Source organism: Carcharodon carcharias, chromosome 20 (assembly GCF_017639515.1).
Source record: "Carcharodon carcharias isolate sCarCar2 chromosome 20, sCarCar2.pri, whole genome shotgun sequence".
NCBI classification, from domain to species: domain Eukaryota; kingdom Metazoa; phylum Chordata; class Chondrichthyes; order Lamniformes; family Lamnidae; genus Carcharodon; species Carcharodon carcharias.
In genome coordinates, this window is record NC_054486.1 from 42,813,745 (window position 1) to 42,836,857 (window position 23,113).

The 23,113-nt window shown below is 41.2% G+C and overlaps 1 protein-coding gene across 5 annotated transcripts in view; it reads left to right on the forward strand.

Moving 5' to 3' along the window:
- The window catches only part of akap6 (A kinase (PRKA) anchor protein 6), a 527,594-nt gene that overhangs the window by 397,953 nt on the left and 106,528 nt on the right, over positions 1 to 23,113 (forward strand). For all 5 annotated transcript variants that reach the window (XM_041214722.1, XM_041214723.1, XM_041214726.1 and 2 more), the window contains exon 9: positions 15,644 to 15,790. In XM_041214722.1, the coding sequence (XP_041070656.1) occupies positions 15,644 to 15,790 (147 nt within the window). The remainder of the gene's footprint in view (positions 1 to 15,643; positions 15,791 to 23,113) is intronic.

Consider the following 23,113-nt stretch of genomic DNA (forward strand, 5'->3'; position numbering starts at 1 on the left):
CAGTTTTTTGCTTTTATCTAAAAGTAACGGTGTTATGCTTCAGTTATACAGGCCATTGGTGAAACCGGACCTCGAATACTGTGTGCAGTTTTGGTCTCCTTATTTAAGTTTAAGGAAGGATGTAAATGCATTGGAGGTGGTTCAAAGGAGATTTACTAGAGTGATACCTGGAATGAGTGAGTTGTCTTATGAGGAAAGGTTGGACAGACTGGGCTTGTTTCCACTGGAGTTTAGAAGAGTGAGGGGTGATTTGATTGAAGTATACAAGATCTTGAACAGCCTTGACAAGGTAGACATCGAAAGGATGTTTCATCCTGTGGGTGAGTCCAGAACTAGGGGGCACTGTTTTAAAATTAGGGGTCGCCCTTTTTAGACATAGGTGAGGAGAAATTTTTTTCTCTCAGAGGGTTGTGCGACTTTGAACTTCTCTGCCTCAGAAGGTGGTAGAGGTGGGGTCATTGAATATTTTTAAGGCAGAGATAGATAGATTCTTGTTAGACAAGGGAATCAAAAGTTATCAGGGTTAGATGGGAATGTGGAAATCGAAACATGAGAAAATCAGCCATTACCTTATTGAATGGCAGAGCAGGCTCGAGGGACCGAATGGACTACTCCTGTTCCTATTTCTTATGTGCTTATGTTCTAAGAGGGACTGATCATGGGTGATCTTTTGTTCTCCCGTTTTTTTTTCATTTTTTTAATGGTGTGACCATCAACACCTGATATTGTTCTGCTCATAATCTGTGAATGCCAACATTATATTTGCTTTTGTGTTATTGGTCTGAGTATGTTTCATTTGTTTTGTAGGTGCAGGGTACACGAGTATGTAATGTTGGACGTGGGTGGCTTGAACTTTATTGCACAGACACTGAGTGTATCTTGGTGGCAAAGGAAAGGGACATTTCTGAGACCCAGGATGATGGCAGCAGCCCTGACATGAGGTGGTAGCACTTATTTGGCAGCCTAGCTGAAGGAGCGTTGAAGGCGTCCATGGTGTCCCTGCCTCCCTGGAGGTTACCAAGGCCTGGCTCCACGCCCTCAGCATTCTCCTCACCGTGCTCATCTTCTGACTCACTACTGGATTCATCCTCTGTGGCCTGTGGAGCTGCATCATGATCCTCTTCCTCCAATGGGTTGCCCTTTGCCAGAGCCAGATTGTGGAGAGCGCAGTATACAACCACGATCAGTAACACCCAGTCTGGGGGGAATTGTGGTGCTCCCCCTGAAGTGCATCTTGAGAAGACCTATGGTCCTCTCTACCACCACCCTTGTGAAGGCATGACTGGTATTGTAACACTTCTCTGCCCCTGTTCTTGGGTGGCGGAGAGGAGTCATAAGCCACATTTTCAATGGATAGCCCTTGTCACCTAGCAGCCACTCATCCAGTTAGGCTGGAGCACTGAAGAGCCTTGGCACCTGGGAGTGTCTGAGGATGTATGCATCATGGGAGCTGCCAGGGTACCTTGCAAAGACTTGCAGTATCTGCATCTTTTGGTCACACACTATCTGCACATTCATGGAGTGGAATCCCTTCCTGTTAACGAAGGCACTGGTTCACCCGCTGGCGCCTTGATGGCCACATGTGTGCAGTCAATGGCACCCTGGACGTGGGGAACCCAGCAATCGCTGCAAAGCCTCTGGCTTGCTCAGCCTGGCTGGCCTCATCTGTACGGAATGAAGGAAAGTCAATACCTACCTGAACAGAGCTTCTGTCACCAGCTGGACGCAACTGTGGACAGCTGATTGGGAGACTCCACAAAGATTCCCTACTGTCCCCTGGAAAGAGCCGCTGGGGTAGAAGTTGAGGACCACTGTGACCTTCAGAGCCACTGGCATGGGGTGTTCACTCACAGTCAAAGCTGCTCAGGCCCTGACAAATGGAGGTCACTGTCTCCCTTGAGAGGTGGAGCCTCCTTCGGCATTGTACCTCAGACATATTGAGGTAGCTGCATTGCCGCTTGTAAACCTGGCAGCAGGATAGTGGCGTCTTCTACGGCCCCTTCCGCCTTGGACTGCCTGCTGGCCCTGTGCCCCTTGTGCCTGCGCCTCTCCCCTGGATTAGGGCACCTGGCCTTCTCTCCCTCCTGCCCCTCTCTTCCTCCTCAGAAGAGGTGCCTCCAGCAGAGATCACAATCCCCATTACCAGGGTAAAGGAGGACTGCCTGATACCTGGAAGGGTCCACACGGTCCGAATCCTCAGGGGACCTTAGAGACACCAGTGAGGCCTGAAATGAAGCTCGGAAATGCTAAGAGTGAAGTCCCGAATAGATGAACCTGCCAAGAACCGAGAAGCCACTGGCAGCAAACTATCTCCAAATCTCTTGACTATTCACACTGGCAACACTACTGACCCTTTTTATCTGGACCGTGGATGAGGTTTTGCAAATTGTGGGTTGCCCGCCTGCCCATTTTGCCCGTGCGATGAGTGAAAAATCACATAGGCAACATTAAATCACTGTCAGTTGGGTTGTTAAGGGCCTTAACTGGCCTCTTAATTAATGGCAGGCACGGCTCTGACTCCTTTGCGTGCCTGCCGACCGAAATATCCGGACGCTTGCCATACGTCATCGCACATCGTTTTATTCTCATTCAGGTCAGGTGTGCACCCACCCAATGAGCAGAAAATTCTGCCCATGGATTTTGGAATGGCCTGTCGCATTTTATGGCCCTGCCCCTGCCTCGGTGGGCCTTAAAATTCCGCCCATGATTTCTAATTAAAATGTTGTCATTGCATCTTCCTGTAAAATTTCTGATGCATCAAATTTGTTACTGAAATTGTATACATTTTTTGTATTGTTGTGCCTTTCTTAATTGAAAATTGTGTGTGATAATCTTTGAATCCTTTTTAGGTTCCCTTGCATGCATATGATTTGCTTCCAATTCTTTGCCAGTGCCACCCAAAATTTAGTCCCATTCAGGTGGCCCAGTGAGGCCTATAGGAATTGATTCATTCTCATTCTTCCTGTGAATAGGTCCCTAGCCTCAGATTGACACCTCCTTTGATTCTTAGACTTATCAACAATTATTTTATCATCATTTTGTATTTTAATTGAATTATTCCCACCCTTCCTCACTCGCATCAAGTTACCTGTCTTGTCTTATTGCCTTCTCCACCACATTCTTCATCAATTGGGCATTCAGACAAGTTGCTCACAAGGTTTCTTCCAAAGCAGTGAGTCTCCAGCCTCTGGGAGATGTGGTTGAAAGTTCTTTTCAACTTTCTCATCCCTTGCTGTGAAAAGATGAATCACCTACACTTTGCACCTGCCTTAGTGGTACACCTGCATAAAGTATATACAGTATATAAAGAATGTATAGTATTGAAAATGTCAGGCCTACACTTGTATTGTACGACACTGTGTCTGGCTGCATTGCTACATCAACGATCCTGTTGTCTATTTTTCTTAGCAGTGTTTATTATTTTCTGTTAAAAATAAGTTACAGATAAGTGAAATGTGTTTTGACTTTTAAGATAATTAAGTTAGGAGTTTTGGGTTTCATACATACTGGTTGTAATTTGCAATTGTCCATTTTTCCTAAAATAAACCAAATTTTGGAAAATTAACAACATATGATATTTTCAACTTGTCAATTCTTCAGATCCTTATTTCGAATTGCTGGGCAGCCAATTGTATAACAACGGTTATGCAAGATTCAGGCCATCTTTAATGAAGCTGTTCTGTAATTGGTATTTGGGATTACATTTTCAGGTGTATTTTAATTAGAACCTGAAAATAAAGTGGAAAAATGGGGGAAGAACTGATTCATAATCGCAAAACTTGCTTCAGTCATAAAGACAGTTTCTGCTACCGATTAGCAACAAGAGCTACTCTCTTCCAGCTCGCACTCTAGAATATGGGATTTTTATATAATCAGAATTTTCAAAAATAAATTGCTGTCATCTATCTCTGAGATTCTTCTGCTAATATATTAGCACATTAAAGTGAAACTAATTGGCATAAAGTGTTTTCTATGTTTTATTAACTCAATGTGTTTCAGGCAACAATTAAGTGAAAGCACCACATTGCATGTGCGACTCCTTTTGCCTGGTAGCACTCCATTTATCATCGCAGTTTTACATTGACCTTGACACCCACTTCATTATAATAAAGATTGTCTACCATTTAGGTTACATTGTTCCTATGCACACAGAACCCATGCAAATTTTGTGCAGATAGAAGAGCTGTGAGCCTGTCAGAGGTCATCAGCATTAAATGATTGCTGCTATTTTTTTCCAACTGCTTCTTTTCATTCTGTGAATCCTGAGCAGTGGGAACACTCCAGTTTAATATCTGATCTCTTTGGCTGTTGGCTGTGTAACATGAATCAACAGGAATGTTTATTACTAATGATAAATGGCTATATTGCAATATTAATCTACCATAATGTAATCTCTGTGGAGATAAAAATTCTAAGAAGTTAAATAACCCCTGCTTGTCTTCAGCAATCTATATCATCAAAAGTCCTTTAAAGAGTTTCCAATTTGTCAAATTACTGTCACTCTCTAAACACTTTTATACATGGACATTATACTTTACCTAAACGCTCAGTTAGACAAAGTGACATACTTGTCATTGCACTGTACACACCTCATTTACAGTAGGTAAAGTGTTATTTTTACCCCTTAAACTATCACTGGCTCTTATCTTCAATATATTAGATGCCCATATTTCAGAAAATTCTGACCATTACTTTTTCCTTCAACTCTCATGTTTAACTATTAATCTTTTGAAATAATTGCATGTGAAAACTGCAACTTTGTTAAAAGATTTCTGCAGTTTAAAAGCAGGGTCAAAGTGAATAAGCTGTCTGCCCTCATAAGAGAATTTCAGAGTAATATAATTTGAATTTAATTATTAATGGAAGATATTTAAAAAGATTGGTTCATGATCTCCTATTAGTGAATTTGCAATTCATTTTGATATTTGGAGTTTGATTTATAATGATGATAATGCAATCTATGTCCAATTAACAATGCATGGGCTATGTAATGTGATTTCCAATGCGTGTAAATGGAATCAGCTCAAAGAAAAAAACTGATTCAGAACCTCGAATGTAATTTGCTTGGAGAGTTCAGGCAATTTTAAATGACATTGCAATTCTTTAATCTCTTCAAAGATCATGAAGTAAATGTGTTCAGAATCAAGTTATCCCATTACTACTTTACAAAAGGAAATATGTCAGATTTTTTACTATTGTTCTGATATTCTGAAATTATTGGTGTGTCTCTTTGAATTAAAAATGCACTTGAATTGTTTGTAGGTTTTGTATTTGCAAATCCTTGTTTAGTAACCAGCTGTATTCAATAATAATAGTAACAATAACAATAAACAAAAAATGCTCACATTTCTTATCCTGAAATTTAATAAATGGCCATTCTTGCCTGTAAAACGAGTGCATAGGGTGACGATGCTCTGGCCTCGCAGATTCCCGCACTGTATATGTTTTCCAGCAGAGCTTAGGACCTTGGACTGCAAAATAAAAAGGGCCTTTGTTCATCACTGAATGACATTAAACATGGGCTTCCTATGAGGCCGCCATGCATCTTAGCAGGCAGACTGAAGATAGTAAATACCAGAGTTATGTTTTACTGTTTTCAGGAAAAAAAGAACGCTGGTGTTTGTTAGAAGTTATAATCCATTTTATATTGTAGCCTTGTAACATCAATTGCTGCTAAATGATTATTAATTACAGGTTTCAACAGAAGATCTCAAAATAGTCTTATAGTTATCTCTGTAAACTTCAAAATTTATTGGCTTTTCCAACCTCTGTTAGGTAACTGTAGCTTTCACTATGCATTTATTCTGTCAAGTCCTCTTTCTCTCTGATCAGCGGAGAAACTATATAAGGTCTGTATTTCATTGTGTGCTTCCAAAGCATTATTTTGAATACCATCATCTAGCCTTTCTTCCTCCAATTCTAAAGTTTATTACAACAATTGAATTCTTGGGAAACTTGGCGGCAAAGTTCATATAATATGGTCATGCAGTTTTTTCCCCTTGTAGATTAGATACATCATAAACTAGAGCTTCTTTCTGACTTTCTCTCTGAATACAACATTGTTTCATCACAACACTTAATCAGCTCATGCAGGATTCTCTAAAATTGATTTTACATGTGTACATGTTTTCATATGTTCAAGGTCAGATCAGCTCTCTAAAATTTCCATGATAACTTTCTTCTCTGGCCTGAGGATGGATATTCATCACCATATTCCTTTGACAATGAAGGAAACTAAGAAATTTCCAAATCTGTCAAAGTGAGTTTTCTGTGTTAGTTTGAAAGTGGCTTATTCTTGTGGTCACCATGGTGACAATTAGCAGTATTTCAAGGCTTTGTCTGATCCTCAATTTGGCAGTATTTTTCTGACGCAATTTTTGCCAAAACTGTTATACAGAAGCATGCATTTAACAAAAGGAAATAAAAAGGTGGCACATTAACAAAATTCACAACATCTTAAAATAATGTTTTTGTATGTTATAACAATTTTATCATGATAACTTTGCAGTACTGTTACATGCAGTACTGTGAATGTAAAAACAATCTCAAGTTTGTGCAGGAAATTCTCAAGCAATCTGGATGCAGTATGATATTTTTCATGAAAGAAATGTGCATTAAAGTTTTTTTCTAGAATGAACCTATGGTTGTTTATGAGTCCCAAGAATGTGCCTTTAGCTATTTATTGCATATAAATGACTGACAGGGTCATAGGAACCTTTTATCAGAATTAAAAATCTACGTAGGTATAGTTCCTTGGTTTAAGTAGAATTGGATACTGTATTGTTACATTCACTTTTATCAGTTACCAAATACTTCTCCATGTGTTTAGATACCTTGGGTCTTGCTTCAGTAGTTTTTGATTTTTAACGCATTAGTGAATATTGTTAATTAGTATAGCATTATGCTATTAATACTATAGAGTTAATATAGTACTATCATTACTATATAAACACATACACATTCCCCCTTCATTCCTTAATTTGATTTTGCCTCTTCCTTTGAAATCCCCATGCATCGGGTACAGTTCCCTGGCTGACAGCAGGGCAGTTGCATTGGCCAATATTACTGTTAAGCTTGAAAAACAGGGCTGTAGCTCAGAATGTTTTGATCCCTGATTTTTTTTCTTTCTCTTCTGTTAGGAAATCCATGACTACCCTTGGAAAAACTGGTTGAGAGCTCTCCACATGAGAAATTGTAGACTTAATTTTAACATTTAGAAAAATGCATAAATCACTATTGTAGTATGAAGGGTTAATGTTAAATATGTAAAAATGGTCTACATCATCAGTGATGTAATACCACATTACAATGGAGTATGCTGAGAGAAAATTCTATGTAGAGCTTCATGCTAAGCCTGTATTGTACATAATTAGTATAATGTTCAGTAAAATGTCAAGTTTACCAAGAGCCTTGCCTCCAGATCTTACATTGTCACATATTCCTGTTGAAAGGCCTCAACAGAAGGATGTAAAATTTTGTTGAGGATTTAGAATCATATACCTCATTGACCACCAAGTTCCTACCGGCAACAACATAGAGGCTGAATGAAATTCCAAAGGCACAAAAAGCAGATGAAGAATGTGCAAAAGTTAGAAAATACTGCATAAATGGATGGCTAGAATATGTTCCAAACAATCTCATCCTGAAACAATACTTTGAGCAATGAAAACATCTGAATGTCATGGATGACTTGCTAGTCTATGATGAGAGGTTGGTCGTACCAAGAGTCCTCAGACTCAAGATCCTTCAGAAGATACACTAGGGATACCCAGACATTACAAAGTGCAGTGATGAAATTCGGTTCAGTGACCTGGGACCTCAAAATCATGAGAGGAAATGATTTCGAGCTGCAAGACCTGTGCAATTCATCATCAGGAGCAAAGAGAAACATTGGTGGTATTCTCATTTCCATCCAGAGCATGGAAACATTTCGGAATGGATCTTTTGGAGCTCAAGGGGAAAACATTCTTTATAATTGTTGACTATTATTGCAGATGGATTGAGGTTAAAAGTCTTTGTGGCCTGACCTCAGAAACAGTCATGAAAAGAAATTTTTGCCACGCATGGCATTCCAGATCTAGTCATTTCAGACAATGGCCCACAGTTTACAAATGAATGTTTTAAGAAGTTCATAGAAGACTATGGTTTTGTCCACTTAGTGAGTTCACCCAGGTACCCACTGGTAAATGGAGAGGCCAAAAAAGGAGTAAGAATGGTAAAAACTTTGTTGAAGAAAAATGACAACATCAGCTTAGCACTAATATCAGCTTAGCACTGTTGAGTTACCATTCCACATATGGTTTGGTTCTGTCAGAACTTCTGATGGGAAGAAAACTACGGACTCAGCTTTGTTCTTCCACATATGTTTATGTCATGTCTCAAAGTAGCAGACATAGAGAGAGTAAGCAAGAAGGATGTTAAGCATTGTGCAAATCAAATCAGAAACTATAATCAATGCCATACAGTGTATGATTTACCAGAACTCCAACCAAGTGCATCAATCTGGATTCGTGACCAGAATTGCAAAGGCCAAGTCTTGGAGAAAACACAAAGTTTGCGATCTTACCTTGTAGAAACTAAAAATGAAGTAGTGAGTAGAAACAGAAGTGCACTTGTATCTTGTATCTACAAGAAGATGACCATCTCTGGAATGGATTAACTACCGATATGATCAGGAAGACAACCTGAACAGTGAGCCAATAGTCTCTGATGATTCACATGCTACTCTACAGAGTTTGAAAGAAAACATGGAGAACTTGAATTCTATACAACCTCAGAGAGCAGAGAACAAGGCCTGGGAGATTGGTGAAACCACCACAATGTTTATCTCTCTGAACCCAGGATGAAGACATAGGCTTTGGGGGATGATGTAGGATCATGTAAGTAAAGTATTTATGGAGTCAGGTACTTGGGGGAAGATGTAGTATAAAGGTTTAATGTTAAATATGTAAATATGTAGTCTACGTCATCAGTGACATAAGAACACACAACAGTGTATGCTGAGAGAGCCTCGTTCTAAGCATGTACTATACATAGTTAGGATATTGTTCAATAAAAGGTAAAGTTTACCAACAGCCTTCCCTCCAGCATATTTATACAAATCCAGACCATGAACAACCTCATCCAAGACCCACAACCATGATAACAGAACTATAAGGTTCAATCTTTACCCTCTTTCATAATGTCCCACTCGTTGCTTACATACATAAGAGATGTGACACAGAGATAGCACAGTTAATTATTTTACAACTGATTTGTATTGGCTGTTTACAATTGTTTACAATTTATATAAATGACTTAGATGAAGGGATGGCTGCCAAATTTGCTGATGACACAAGGATAGGTAAGAAAGTAGGACATAAGGAGGCTATAAACAGATATAGATAGGTTAAGTGAGTGGGAAAGATCTTGCAGATGGAGTTTAATGTGGAAAAATGTGAAATTGTCCTTTTTGGCAGGAAGAATAAAATAGAAGCATATTATTTAAATGGTCAGAGCTCTGAGGTGCAGAAGGATCTGGTGTCCTAGTGCATGAATCACAAAAGGCTAGTACGCAAGTAATTAGGAAAGTTAATAGAATTGTATCATTTATTGTGAGGGAAATTGAATACAAAAGTAGGGAGTTTATGCTTCAGTTGTATAGGAAATTGGTGAGACCACATCTGGAGTACTGTGTACAGTACTGGCCACCTTATTTAAGAAAGAATTTAAATGTATTGGAAGTAGTACAGAGAAGATTTACCAGACTAGTACCTGGAAAGGGCAGGTCGTCTTATGAGGAAAGGTTGGACAGGCTTGGCTTGTATCCACTGCAGTTTAGAAGACTAAGAGCGACTTGATTGAAACATGTAAGATCCTGAGGGGTCTTGAAAGATTGGATGTGGAGAGGATGTTTCCTCTTGTGGGAGAATCTAGAACTAGGGGTCACTGTTTAAAAATAAGAGGTCGCCCATTTAAAACAGAGATGAGGCAAAAGTTTCTCACTCAGAGGGTCGGGAGTCTTTAAAACTCTCTTCCTGAAAAGGTGGTGGAAGCAGAATCTTTGAATATCTTTAAGGTAGAGGTGGATAGATTCTTGGTAAGCAAGGGGATGATAGGTTATCGGCGGTAGGGATGCAGATTTCAGGATGCAGACTATCAGATCAACCATAATCTTATTAAATGGCGGGGCAGGCTCAAGGCATTGAATGGTTTACTCCTGCTCCTTGTTTGTATGTTCATATGCTCAATTAGTTTAATCACTATGGCCCATACCTTTCATTCTCCAGTTGGTCGTACCTCGTAACTTGTGTTGGGTAGCCCCACAGAAGGTCCCACGCACTGACTATACAGGAATTGCCTGGAAAGTTTCAATTTCTGTTGGACAATTACCCTGCATTTGGAACCCTCCAAAATTCCAATTTAAAGTTGGACACTTTGGATGGTTCCAACTTAGCAGAATAGTTACCCAAGAAAAGTTAGGAGTGAGAACTGGTTTCAATCCTGTGTAACAGCACTGCCAACAGCAACCCCCCCCCCCCCAACCAACCCTGGAACCCTGACTACCTCCGACCCCCCCCCCCCCGACCACCCAACTACCCTCCCAACTACCCCCGACCCCTCCCCCCCAACTAGCCTCCTGACAGCCCCGACTAACCTCCTGACCTCCCAACTACCCTCCTGATCCCCTGACAAATCACCCCAAATAACCCTCCCCACCCCCAACTATCCCTCACCCCTGACAACCCCCCTGATCTCCAGCTCCCAGCCCCCCCACAACCAACTATATCCTTCACCCCTGACTACCCCTACCACCGGACAACAACCACCCGAATCAACACCGCACCACCGAACACTCAACTACTACCCACCATTACACCCTCACAATCCCACTCCCCAACTAGCATCAACCCCCAATCTCCTCCGACCATCCGGCTACCCCGACCAATCCTAACGCTCCCACCCACATCTGACCACCCCCTCCGAGCCACCCTACCTCCTACCACTTATGTTATACATTTGGTTCTCTTCGTAGCTTGTCAAAGTGGCTGGGACATTTAAATTTACTGGTATGCGACAGCTAGTGCTCCCACACAATGAGGGAAAGACACCAGGAGTAGGCATGCTCCACGTTTCTCAGCAGGCCCAGGTCAGAAGTCCGGGTGAGGAATGTGGAGCTCCGGTCTAAGATAAGAAAGCAGGGGCAGAGTGGCAATTCGATGGTGACTGCCACTCAGTGGAGGCTTTGGCCCAAATATGATGACGTATATTCTACCAAGCAGTGATGCACCTCTTTGGAATACCATAATGCAATATTTTTAATTTTTAAGTGTTTTTTTAATAAAATTGATGCTGCAGAAGACAGGCATTTACTTACAAATATCAAGCAGATGGATGTGCATGCTTCTCATTGCAAAATCCATCTATCCTTGGCAGGACAATGGGTAGAGTGGGAGCATAGGGAGAGCAGGAGATGTCGAGACAGGAGAACGGGGTGAGCAGAGCATGCAGAGAGGAGGAGCACTGGAAGAACCAAAGCACAGAGAGAATAGGGGCAAGAGGAGACCACAGCACAACGAGAGCAGGAGACGAGAGAGGGGAGCAGAGCTTGTGTCTGGTTGCAACCCATTTGATTATACTGGACCACAACACTTTCACATTTTGCAGAGCCCCTGAAAGGCCTCAATGGACATCTCGTTTGAGAACCACTGCCCTAACAATCTTTGTGTAAAAAAAAAACTCCTTGTCTTCTTTTGGTGATTATTTCATACACATGCCCCCAAATTACAAGGTGGAATGTGGTGGAAATGTTTTCACATAAGGTTTTGGCCTTATTGAAATTTCTCACATTTTTAGGGCCTTCAATCGAATTCCCACATCTTTATTTATTCTAGCGAAAAGACTCTCAGTTTCTTCAGTGTCTCTTCAAAGTCTCTCATCATAGTATCGTTTGAGTGAATCACTTCTGCACCCTTTCCATAGTCTTGTCATCTTTCCTTAGGCATCCAAAACTGCAAAACCTATTCCAAATGCAGCCTAATCAATGACCTTGATACCTTTTTGTTTTTATATTCTACAAACATTTTTGTGTTTATAAAATCTTTCACAATAACATCTGATGGGAAAAGTGATGAAGACATCAGGGGGTGCATAACACAAAGCAAACCTTCACAAAAATGTCAAAGTCTTTAGAAATAAGGCCATCTCTATGGAAAGCAGAATGGGATTACTAAAACGTTACTACACGTGTGTAAAAGTTGGAATATAAGCAAGACAATGGAAGATAAATTAAAGGCAACAGAGATGTTGTTTCTGAGAAGTATGATGAGGTTTAGTTGGACAACACACAAATAATGAAGAAGCTTTGAGGAAAGCAGGCACACAGGAAGAATTTTTACAAGTGATCACCAAAAGGCAACTACAATTCCTCGAGCACGTACTTAGGAGAGAGAAACTAGAACATCTGGCAGTCAAGCCAGAGACAAAGGAGGAAATACACCAACAGCTTAAGAAGCAGAACAGATACAAGATTTGAGAAGAATACCAAGATGTTGGTAGTTATCAAAGAGAGTAAAAGTTGGAGAGTAATGATCACCAACATAAAGCATGGCAGCTAAAGCAGAGTGATATTACCTGCCCCTTTTTCTTCAAGCCCAAGCTTAGCCTTTCCAATTTTGTTTTTATTGTCCTTAGACCTTTTCTATATTTGACGTACTTTTTTATATTATTAGGCTTAATTTGTCTTTTTTTTAAACAAATTTTAATTTCCCCTCTAAAGGAGTACTGCACTGAAAGGACCACCTTTCCAAAGGGATATTAAAATATGGCCCTATTTGCCCTCTCATGTTGATGTAAAATATCCCAAGGTGCTTCTTTTTAAAAAAGCAAGCAAGTTGTCCTATTGTCCTGACTGACATTTATCCATCAATCAACATTAGTAAGAACAAGTCATTTTGTGGTTCATCTCGTTCTTTGTGGGAACTTGTTGTGCTCAGATTAGTTGTTCATTCCCTACATGGCAGCAGTAATTATACTTTGTGAGCTCTGAAGCACTTTAGGAGTCCAGGGACCTTGAAACACATTGTATAAATGCAAATTCTTTCTTTACTCATCCATTGGGGACGTCTACATATAGACTCATGTTGGCAGTAGCCAAAGTTCTTGAATAAGTTGGGATAAATCCCAGTAGTATGTGCACCCCATTTCAGGCAAACAGAAGCTCCAGCTGTAAAGTAGGTTTTTATGCATATTAGATATCTTACGGACACAAAAAAGAGCTTCCAGTCATAAAATAAAAACAAAGAATTCTGGAAAGACTCAGCAGGTCATGCAGCACCAGTGGAGAGAAAAACAGATTTAACATTTCAGGGCAATGATCTTTCATCAGCCCATTAATGAAATCCAGCTCAATGAATATAAATATGCACAGCCAAACTTTGACATCTTAACTAGGAAAACCTGAAGTGGTTAGGCATTGATCAAAATACAAAATGATTGAATGAAATAGCTAGTTAAGATCCCAATCAGTTTTGATTACATTAAGGTGAACTATAATATTGCCAAGTGAAATGAAGCAGGAAAAATGAACTGGTTTTCTGCAGCCAGTTACCTCCATCCTGGCAGCCCTATAATTGAAACATTTTTAAAAGAATGTTGTGAGGTCGAAGGTCTACAGAATTAACAATGTTTTGGATTTGCTCTGTATCATAAGTATCAATGGCCCATAACTTTCGGTCTCCAGGGCGTCGTATCCGGGGGCGGGGTGGGGGCTGCCCCAAATATGCACTGGGGATCCCCCCCACCAACCTGCCCACTGCAAGTTTCCACGTAAGGATTGCACGGCAATTGCCTGGGAAGTTCATACTTCCATAGGGCAGTTGCCCTGCACTGGGAGCCATCCAACACTCCGATTTAAATCGGCAACATTGCAAAGTTACTAAAGTACAACCACTCCCCACCTACCCTGTACTGCCCCCTCACCTGTCCTCGACTGCCTTCTCCGCCTGCCCCGACTGCCCTCCTCAATCCCCGATTACACCCCTCTCAACCCCAACTGCCCTCCACACCCCTCGATTGGCCCCCACCCCCTTCACTGCCCTCCACACCACTATCTACACCCCCAAACCCCAGATGTCCTATACACCCCACGACTACACCCCACCCCCGACTATTCCCCCATCCCCCCAACTAACTTCTCACCCCCTGACTACACTCCCCACCGCCGATTACTCCCACCCCCTGACTACCCAACCTATCACCCTCGCCTACCCTCCCCTCTTCCACGACTACTCTCCCCAGGCCCACAACTGCACCCCAATCCCAACCACCCCCCTGAATATTTGACCCCTCTCATTGACCACCCCCCGACAGGCCACCCTGACCAACCCCAACTGGCCATCCCCTACTAACCAACCCCTGCTACTGATCATCTAACCCCCCCACTGACCACCACATTCACTGACCACCCAATCCCCTCACTGACATAACCAAATGACCACTCCCCACTGACCACCTGACCATCCCCTCATTGATTACCCAACATCCACCCAACCACCCCCACTGACCACACCCCCCACTGACCAACCGTCCAACCCCCCCTTGCCTGATTAATCCCATTCCCACTGCCTACCCCCATCCTACTCACTTACCTTATACACTTGCCTTCGCTCTGGCTTCTCAAAGTGTCTGGACTATTAAAATTAACTGCTTTACATCAGCTAGTGCTGTATAAAAGTGGGGGTGTCTTCCTTACCTTCGACTCAACTGCCCTCGACACAAGGTTTCAGGGACCTGCTGTCCTTCACCTTTCTCACCCATCTAGAGTCAGAAGGTCAGGTGAGAAGGGGGTCAGTGCATACCAGGGCAGGTAACTAGGAGCGGACTGGCAATCTGACTGTGATTGCCACTCCACGCAAGTTACAGCCCATTAAGTTTTCAAAGGTAACAGTATATCATTAAATTAACTTCATTGAAAATATTTCAACTGTAACTCACCACACTGTTCAGTTCACTAAGTTTTTTTTAAAACTAGACCTGTTCTGTCATTTCAGGGAAATACGTAAAACCTGCTTACTGCTTCTTAAAATGACAATTATTTTTCACGATAATACTTTTTTCTTCTGTGAATTCTCCCTGTTATCTAATCCTTCATGGGCTGTGGGCATCCTCAAAGGCCAACATTTGTTGTCCATTCCTAATTACCCTTGAACTGAGGACAGTTAAGAGTCACATGTAGGCCACACCAGGTAAGAATAGCAGATTTCCTTCCCTGGAGAACGTTAGTGAACCAGATGTGTTTTTACAACAATTGATCATTGTTGTCATGGTCTTCATTATTGAGAGTAGCTTTATATTAAATTCCACCAGATGCTATGTGGGATTTGAACCTTTGTCCCCAAAGAGTTAGCCTGGGTCTCTGGATTACTAGTCCACTGACATTAACACTTTGCCACTGTCGCCCTGTATTTTCCCAGCATGAAAATATGCACAATGTTTGAAGCACATGCTATATTGACTCAATTTTTAAAGAAATTAAAATCAGTTTGAAATGGGGCTATATCCTATTTACAAATTAATATGTGGGGTTTGGGATGCAGTTTATATGTGATTCAAATTAAGATATTTCAAATGGAGGTGTAATGTTATGGACCATTTTGTTTTACAGGGATACAGCATGGAGATGTCAATGTGGCTTCCTAAGAAACTACACTTACTAAAGACGATTGCATCTCTGAGACAAGCTGGTAGCTCATTACCCTGTGACATCCTTGAAAAGATAGAGGGAATTAAAGACAAATGGCACCTGTTAGAGGTACGTGCTTTTTTTAATGATTAAGATATATTTTCATTTTCGGTTTATGCTTTGCAGATTTTGACATGTTAAATAAATGCTCCTAGTTTTGCTTTTCTGAGCAGTCATGTTTGTTGTGGAAAAACACATTTCATGTTTGTAACAATATTTTTGAAATATTTGGGATATTTAATTTTTCTTTCACAGCAGGGAAAAAGAGTAATCGTAGTGTTTATCATTTATATGTTAAGATTGCTTAATGCATAAATATGTAATAATGGTAGGACTGCAGAGTTCTAAAGCTGGCAATAATATTAACTTATGGGTAATTTGTCTTCCATAATTAGGAATGATATTTACCACTGTGTTGATGAGTGTAGTCATTAGCCACATTCACCATTTTTGCAGATATTACTGAAAGAAAAGCTAAAATTAGAAAATAATACAATTTATAAATGAGAAAGTAAAGCAACATTATTCTCACTTTAGACTGAACATCCAATACAAAAGTATTTCAAAAAATATACCGTTACATATTTAAACCTTTGACAGGGTTTATTCATAGGTTGATATGAAGTATAACATACTAGAGAATAAGACAATAAGTACAATCTCAAAATTATTTCATTCTGTTCATGCTAAAAAGGCAAATCAAATAATTTAATGGTCTAACATCAAACTGTCAAGTGGTTTTCATCCTCCTTGTTTACTCCAGATAGAGGTGTAATGTCATGTATAATGTCGCCTCTCCTATGGTTTAAGGATTAACTGTTCAGCAGCAATAAAATGCCCATTTTTACTGGTCTTCCAATGTTGTTGATTAATTTTGCTAAGTCTTGACAGCTACACATGACAAGCTTTCTCTTGACAGATGTTTAGCTTCCTTAACCAAAAATTATTCATCACTAAACCCAGAGATCTTAAAGTTTCTGCTCAATTTTTCACTTATCTCCCTGATATTTAATATACCTCTATGAAGCAAGATGCAACTAGGAAGCTAAATAGTTCACACTGTATATGTTAGTCCCGAATGTATACTTGAGTCCATAAATGGTGGGTTTGGGTTGGGTGCGAAGTTGAAAACTGAAACAGGGATACAACCCACCTTGAACCCACACACATTTAACGGAAGCTGGACAAGAGGCAGACAACCAACCCAATCACACAAGATGGGCTAGTTGTTGAAACTTTTTAAAGAAGCTAAGTATTTTTTTTAAACAAAAAAAGTTACCATTCTGAAGTGGTGTGGAATAGTAACTCAACAGTGCTAAACTGATGTTGTCATTTTTAAAAATTTTTAACCACAGTCAGCCATGTTTCCCAGGCCTTAAGAAACCCAGCAGGTAAAACAAGACAAGAATGGCTGGACCCATCAGCTAACCCTACAGAAAATTTTGATATAATTTTTGAGTTTAAATGTGCTCAAAATGATCTTTGATCATTTAACATCAAATGTTCTAATTTGGAATGAGTTTTGCATGCATTCAGCAGCATTTTGCCATCTTTAACATAAAATGTGATCAAATGGTAAAAGGCGCTTTAAGGCATCGAGTATGCTCGAAGCTATCCAATCTGCTCAAAACAATCAAATGCGCTCAAAGGTGGCAAATGCACTCAGCAACCTGCATTGAAAAATACAAGGAAATTAATTACTTAAATAATATGTGAATTTATTCAGCTTATTCACTTAGTCCAAAGAAAATTTCCCCTATACAGCACATGCTTGAGAGCACCACCAGAATTCCATCAGTTCTTAATTCATTTTAGTCTCAGGGTCTATACTTTCCACCATCCCTCCCAAACCCAGTCTCAAGGTCTAAACTCTCTACCCCCGAACCCCCTCCTCCCCCACCACTCCCCCGACCCCCGGCCAGGCTCAGGGTCCAAACTCTCTTCCCCACCCCACCCCAGTTCTCAGGATCTAAACTAACCACCCCCCCACCACACTGCTAGCCTAAATGTCTAAACCCTTCTCCTCTCACCTCCAGTCTCTGTTGTATGAGGTGGTGGATTTAGAGTTAGTGGGGCCCTGTGCGCAGCTTCATTTTCAGGCCCTCCTCCACCCCTGTCAGGATGCAACCAAAAAAAAGAACATTCTCTCTTATCTCTCCTCCCCCCACCCCCACCATTTTTTATTCTTTGCAAATCTTACAGTGCATTTATCTTGATAGCTCGGCATTTGCATTTAGGAAAAGCTAAAAACTGCAATATTTTAACATATCACTTATGCAAGCTGTCAGGGAAAGAATATTCAACCCATTTTGTTCGAGATTTGTATATTTAAACATGAACCATTTAAAGGTACAGACTGTCTTTAAAAATACAGAAAGAAAGGTGTAACTTTCACTACATGGTAATGCTTTTATTGTGGATTTTCCGCTCCCTGTGTGATAGCGCACTGGGGATGATGCACTGTAATATCAAGCCCACTTTCCCTGAGCCACGACATGTGAAAAAGTTTGACCAAACCACCAGATTATCCCAATTCTACCTAACTGTTTAATTTAGGTTAACAGAATATGAGCACTAGGTTTGTAAACTTAATAAGTAAATAACTGTTTATTGAACAACTGTTATTAACCAGTGGCAAAAGAAAGAAAGATGGACTGCTAATTTCTAATACCATAACTTAAGCTCTATCCCCTCCTTAAATCCCTACATACACACACACAAGACACACAAAAACATGGATTTTAAGGGTGGGATAAAACAGTTCAATAGCACCAATTCTGGAGTACAGGATTCAATGGGTTGATTTTGACCGATGTCTTCCAAATTCCTTTCAGTTCATGTTGATGACACGAGTTGGTCTTCCAGCATCTTTCAGTCTTTAGTTCACTGGTTGAGCACTTGCCTTGCAATGTCTCTAACAGTGATTTTCCCCTTTTCCTCTTGACAGGGGTTTTCAGAAAGCAAGCAGGTTATAGAGATATGAGGAGAAAAAACCAGCTAGCTTTTATTGTGGAATTACTGGAATCTTCCACATACAGCAGAAAGAGGTGCTAGGTCTTGTTCCTTTCAGGCTAGGAACTATTCAGCTACACTATTTCTCATACAAAACCTGATCACCTGGTCAGGAATCAATTAAAATGTTGTTGCCAAGCAGCTCCCTTGGTCCAGGACTCCTTTCTGGCACTATCCTATCTTTCATGGCACACTCTGTTCCAAGACTGCAACATTATATATATCTCTCATCCTGTTCCAGTGGACATGTCTTTCAACCAGCAGCCATTGTAATCTCAATCCACAGTCCAACAGAAAATAAAGATAGGTTCTTTACAACAATCCAACAGAAATAAAAAGATATGTTCATTACACCTGATAAACCAGATCAAATTATTGCCAAATACAGGATAATCATATTTCAACAAAATAAGTCCAAAACACACACGATGTGTGATTATTAAAATGCAAATGACTGGTGTGCGTGGAAGAGACAGTGTGAATCCCGTCAACTCAGTTGTCCTTTTGGAGAGCAGCACTGGCTGGACAGGCCAAATGGCCTCCTCCAGTGCTCGGAGACCACCCCATAACCAGACAATATCCAGGGCTCTTACTCCAGCCCATTCATAAAAAACAAGCCCAAGCATGGGAACTTAAATGTTGGGGAAGTAACAAGAAAATGTTTAAATATTTCTCAAGTGTCGGTGCAGACTCGATGGGCCTCTCCTGTACTGTGTGCTTCTGTGATTCTGTGAAAATGAATTGTTAACAGATTATTAAAGATTTAATTCTAACTAACCTGTCAAGAAGTGTCTGCCTCCTTTTCTACTTCAGCTGAATGGCTGCTTAGTGTGTTAGCAGCTTTGGAGTTTGGCATCCAGATCCCATCTTGTCAGTGACGAGGGGAGATGGGGTCCCAGGGCCTTGAGGGGTGGTGAAAGGGTGGTCCCAGGGCCTTTGGGAGACGGAAAGGGGATACAGGGCTGAGCGTGACAAAATGCTGTTGCGAAGCTGAGAGGAGCGGATGGCGACCATTTCCCACTTGTGCTTGGTGAACATGCAATGTCTGCGGCCATGAGGATCCAACCCAAACATACACACAAACACACACCTAGGGGCTGAATTTTACGCTGATTGGGTGGGCCTGTGCCTGACCCGATTGGGTGTGAAATCACACGAGATGACGTCAGGCGAGCATCCTAACATCATCATTCACTCGCGTGATATTTTGCTCGGCGGACACGCGCAAGAGTTGGAAGCACACTTATCGTCAATTAAGAGGGCAATTAAGCTAAGTTACAGCGCAATTGTCTGTCATTTTATGTAGCCCATCCAACCTTGGCGGACGAGCGAATCGGCCAGGTGGCATTTACATTTTTCAGCAAACCAGCGGGATGAGGCTTCCGTTATTAAATAAAATAAAAATAGAAATCTGTGGGCAGCATTTTCATGATCTATATGTTCAGGTGCCTGATTGTGATGCTTGGACATTTTTTCCTGATTTTAAAAACTTTATTTCCTTGGTTTCGGGTCTTCAGCCCCCTGAGGCACCTCTCTGCCTTCAGGGAGCTTTCTGTCAGCGCTCGCCCGCACCTGCATTGACGTCATCCATGCTGTCCCCACCCTGGCAGTGCTGAGCTTCTCAGCATGCACTTCATACTGGCAATGGGCAGCCAGCGTGAAATTGCGGTCAGAGGCCGATTGTGGTCGGCGGTTTATTTCCTGATGACTCCCGGGCCCGCCGATCGCACCCACCCACCAAGCTGAAAACTCAGGCCCTAGAAACATTTTGCAACACAAAAAGCAGCAACCTTAGACCATGCCCAACTCACATTCCACTGTCTGTGATTGCAGAGGAAACCAGTAAATGTCATCTTGATTTAGACCATCACTCTCTTGCGCATGCATTATGCGCAGACAATGGTGATTTTGCTTTTCCGTAGAGAGGTTGCAATGCATTTGTCAGATTTGTCCTGTATTTTGGGGCCCCCTGTTGTTTGGGGGCCCCATGTCACCGCATGGTTTGTTTCATGGTAAATCCGCCACTGGTTGTATGTGCCTGCATGCCACTGTAATGCAAAGGTGCTCAGCAGAGCAAGGGTTAGTGTGGGACCGGAGAATAACATTGCCCATGGTATGATGCATAGTGTCACATGGTATTAGACGGAGAACAGTCTAGAAAGAACACTCTGGAACTAGCCTGCATGGAGACAACAGCTCCATGCATGACCATACCTTGGATCTGTAAATAGTTAAAGGTTAACAATAATTGATTCGTGTTTAAATATAGAAATCTCAAGATCTCATCATTGAGAAACCATCGCGCGCCATTTTATAACATATTTGGCAGCAGTGGGATCTCCTAAAAGACATCACATCACAGATAGTACCATAATCCAACATGGTTATCCGCGGTGATGTGAAAGGTGGCAGCTAGATGCATGAGCCCAGAACAGCATCCCAAGGTATGAAAAACTAAAAGCAACTGAAGCCAAACTAGAGAGATGTGTACCTAAGAAGAAAAATTGAAGAAACAATTGAAGAAGCTTCACTAGAGACTTTGGAGTTGAGTATACCACCAGAGTGAGTGGAAGCTTATTTCAAGACCCCCAAGTGACGTTGAGTTAAGGAACTTAGTTGGATCATAGACAGTGAGCAACACCATAAAAATTGCAAGACCAGGAGTGATGCAGAGTCAAAGAACCTGATCTGTCCACAACACAGTGAGCAAAAAAAGCTGTACTTACATTATAGAATAGGTGGTGGTCATAGGGCTCAGCATCCAGAGGGCAGCTGAAAGAGAGCTGCTAGTAAAATATAAAGGTTTAAAAAAAAATGAACAAACCTGTAAAAAATCAGCTGACAGAGTCACAAGTTTAAGGAAACAAACACTCTAGAGTAAAGAATAAGCTACTAAAAAAAACAAGTTACCTAAAAAAAAAGGACTGGCAATGCAGAGGAGAAAAGTGCTGCAGCTTTAAGTTAACAAAAAGGCCGAACAGCTGAGCAGTCTCCCAAAGCGGGACATTCAAAAGAAAAAGGGACCTATAGAGTTTTTAAAAAAACTGAAGAGTGGCCCAGAAAAGAGTTGCTGCAGTTCTAAAATGTTTTTAATAGTTTAGAAGTTTGAAAGAAAACTGGCCCCTGATTGCTGGAGAACCCGCCAAAATTGGAAAAGTGCTGAAAAAACACGGAGACAGAACCGGCAAGTTGCAGGGACAGCCTGAGTAGAAAAAAATGGTTACTGCACTTAACAATCTTAAAGCAGTAATGACTTTTAAAGTGGTAATTACTAGAAAAGAAACACAGCCATGGAAGGCAAATTAGTAGAGCCTGGTGCATTTCTGCTATGTAAAGGGCTAAGCCAGACCAAAGAGTGGGAGCCTTGGAGAAGACTATTTTAAGACACGATTAAACAAGGAATCGGATGTAGTACAGGTTGATAAGTTTTTATACATGTTTGGTTTATTTTCTGGTGAAGTGCTCCACAGCCAACATATAAGTCAATACTCAACAACATTTGGTGAGATATTAGAAGGCGTTGAAGTCCAGATTGTGGAGAGCACAAATGTTAGAAGAAGGTCTAACATACCCCCAATAAAGTGCCGAGGGCAACCTGAGGCTCCAGAAAGAGGACAACTCCTTATAAAGCACCGAGGGAAACAAGAGACCCTAGAGAGAGGGCAATTCCCAATAAAGCATTAAGGGCAACAACAAATGACCTCAGATAGAGGGCAACAAAAGACCCCAGGGGGAGGGCAACAAAAGACCCCATAAAGAGGGCGAAAGGCAACCTCAGAGAGAGGGAGCCAAGAGACCCCAGAGCAGCGGAGACAGGTAGTAGTGCAGAGTGAGCAGATGGCTCTGAATGAAGGAAAGCTACCTGAGGTGACTCAAAAGAAGCAAAATGTGCAAAACATAAATGAAGCTGTTCTACAGGAAAATGTTCACATCAGAGCTGAACTGGGAGATTTAAAGCACACAATTCAAGCTGAGTATGTACCTTTGAAAACACATGATAAACTGAAGTCTTCACTAAGCCAAGCTGTCCAAGATCTAAACAAACAAATTTTGGAGATGGCACAAAGGTACCAGGAGGAGATAATGATCCTCAGTTCCACAGTTGGCAAATCAAATCAGGAGTTGGGAAAACTCAACCAGATGTACAGCCGGGCAAAACAGCGGGCAGAAAAGATGCACAAAGAGGAATCCTTGAAGAATCAGTATGTAGCCACGGAAAAACATGAGGAGCTACAGAGGATGATAAATATTACTTCAAAAAAAGCTACATTGGAATTATCAGGAGCAATGAAATGATGCACTGAAACCTGAAGTAATTTGGCAAGAGGTCAACAAGAAAATGAAAAATTAGAAGAACAATTGATTTCCTTCAAGATCAAA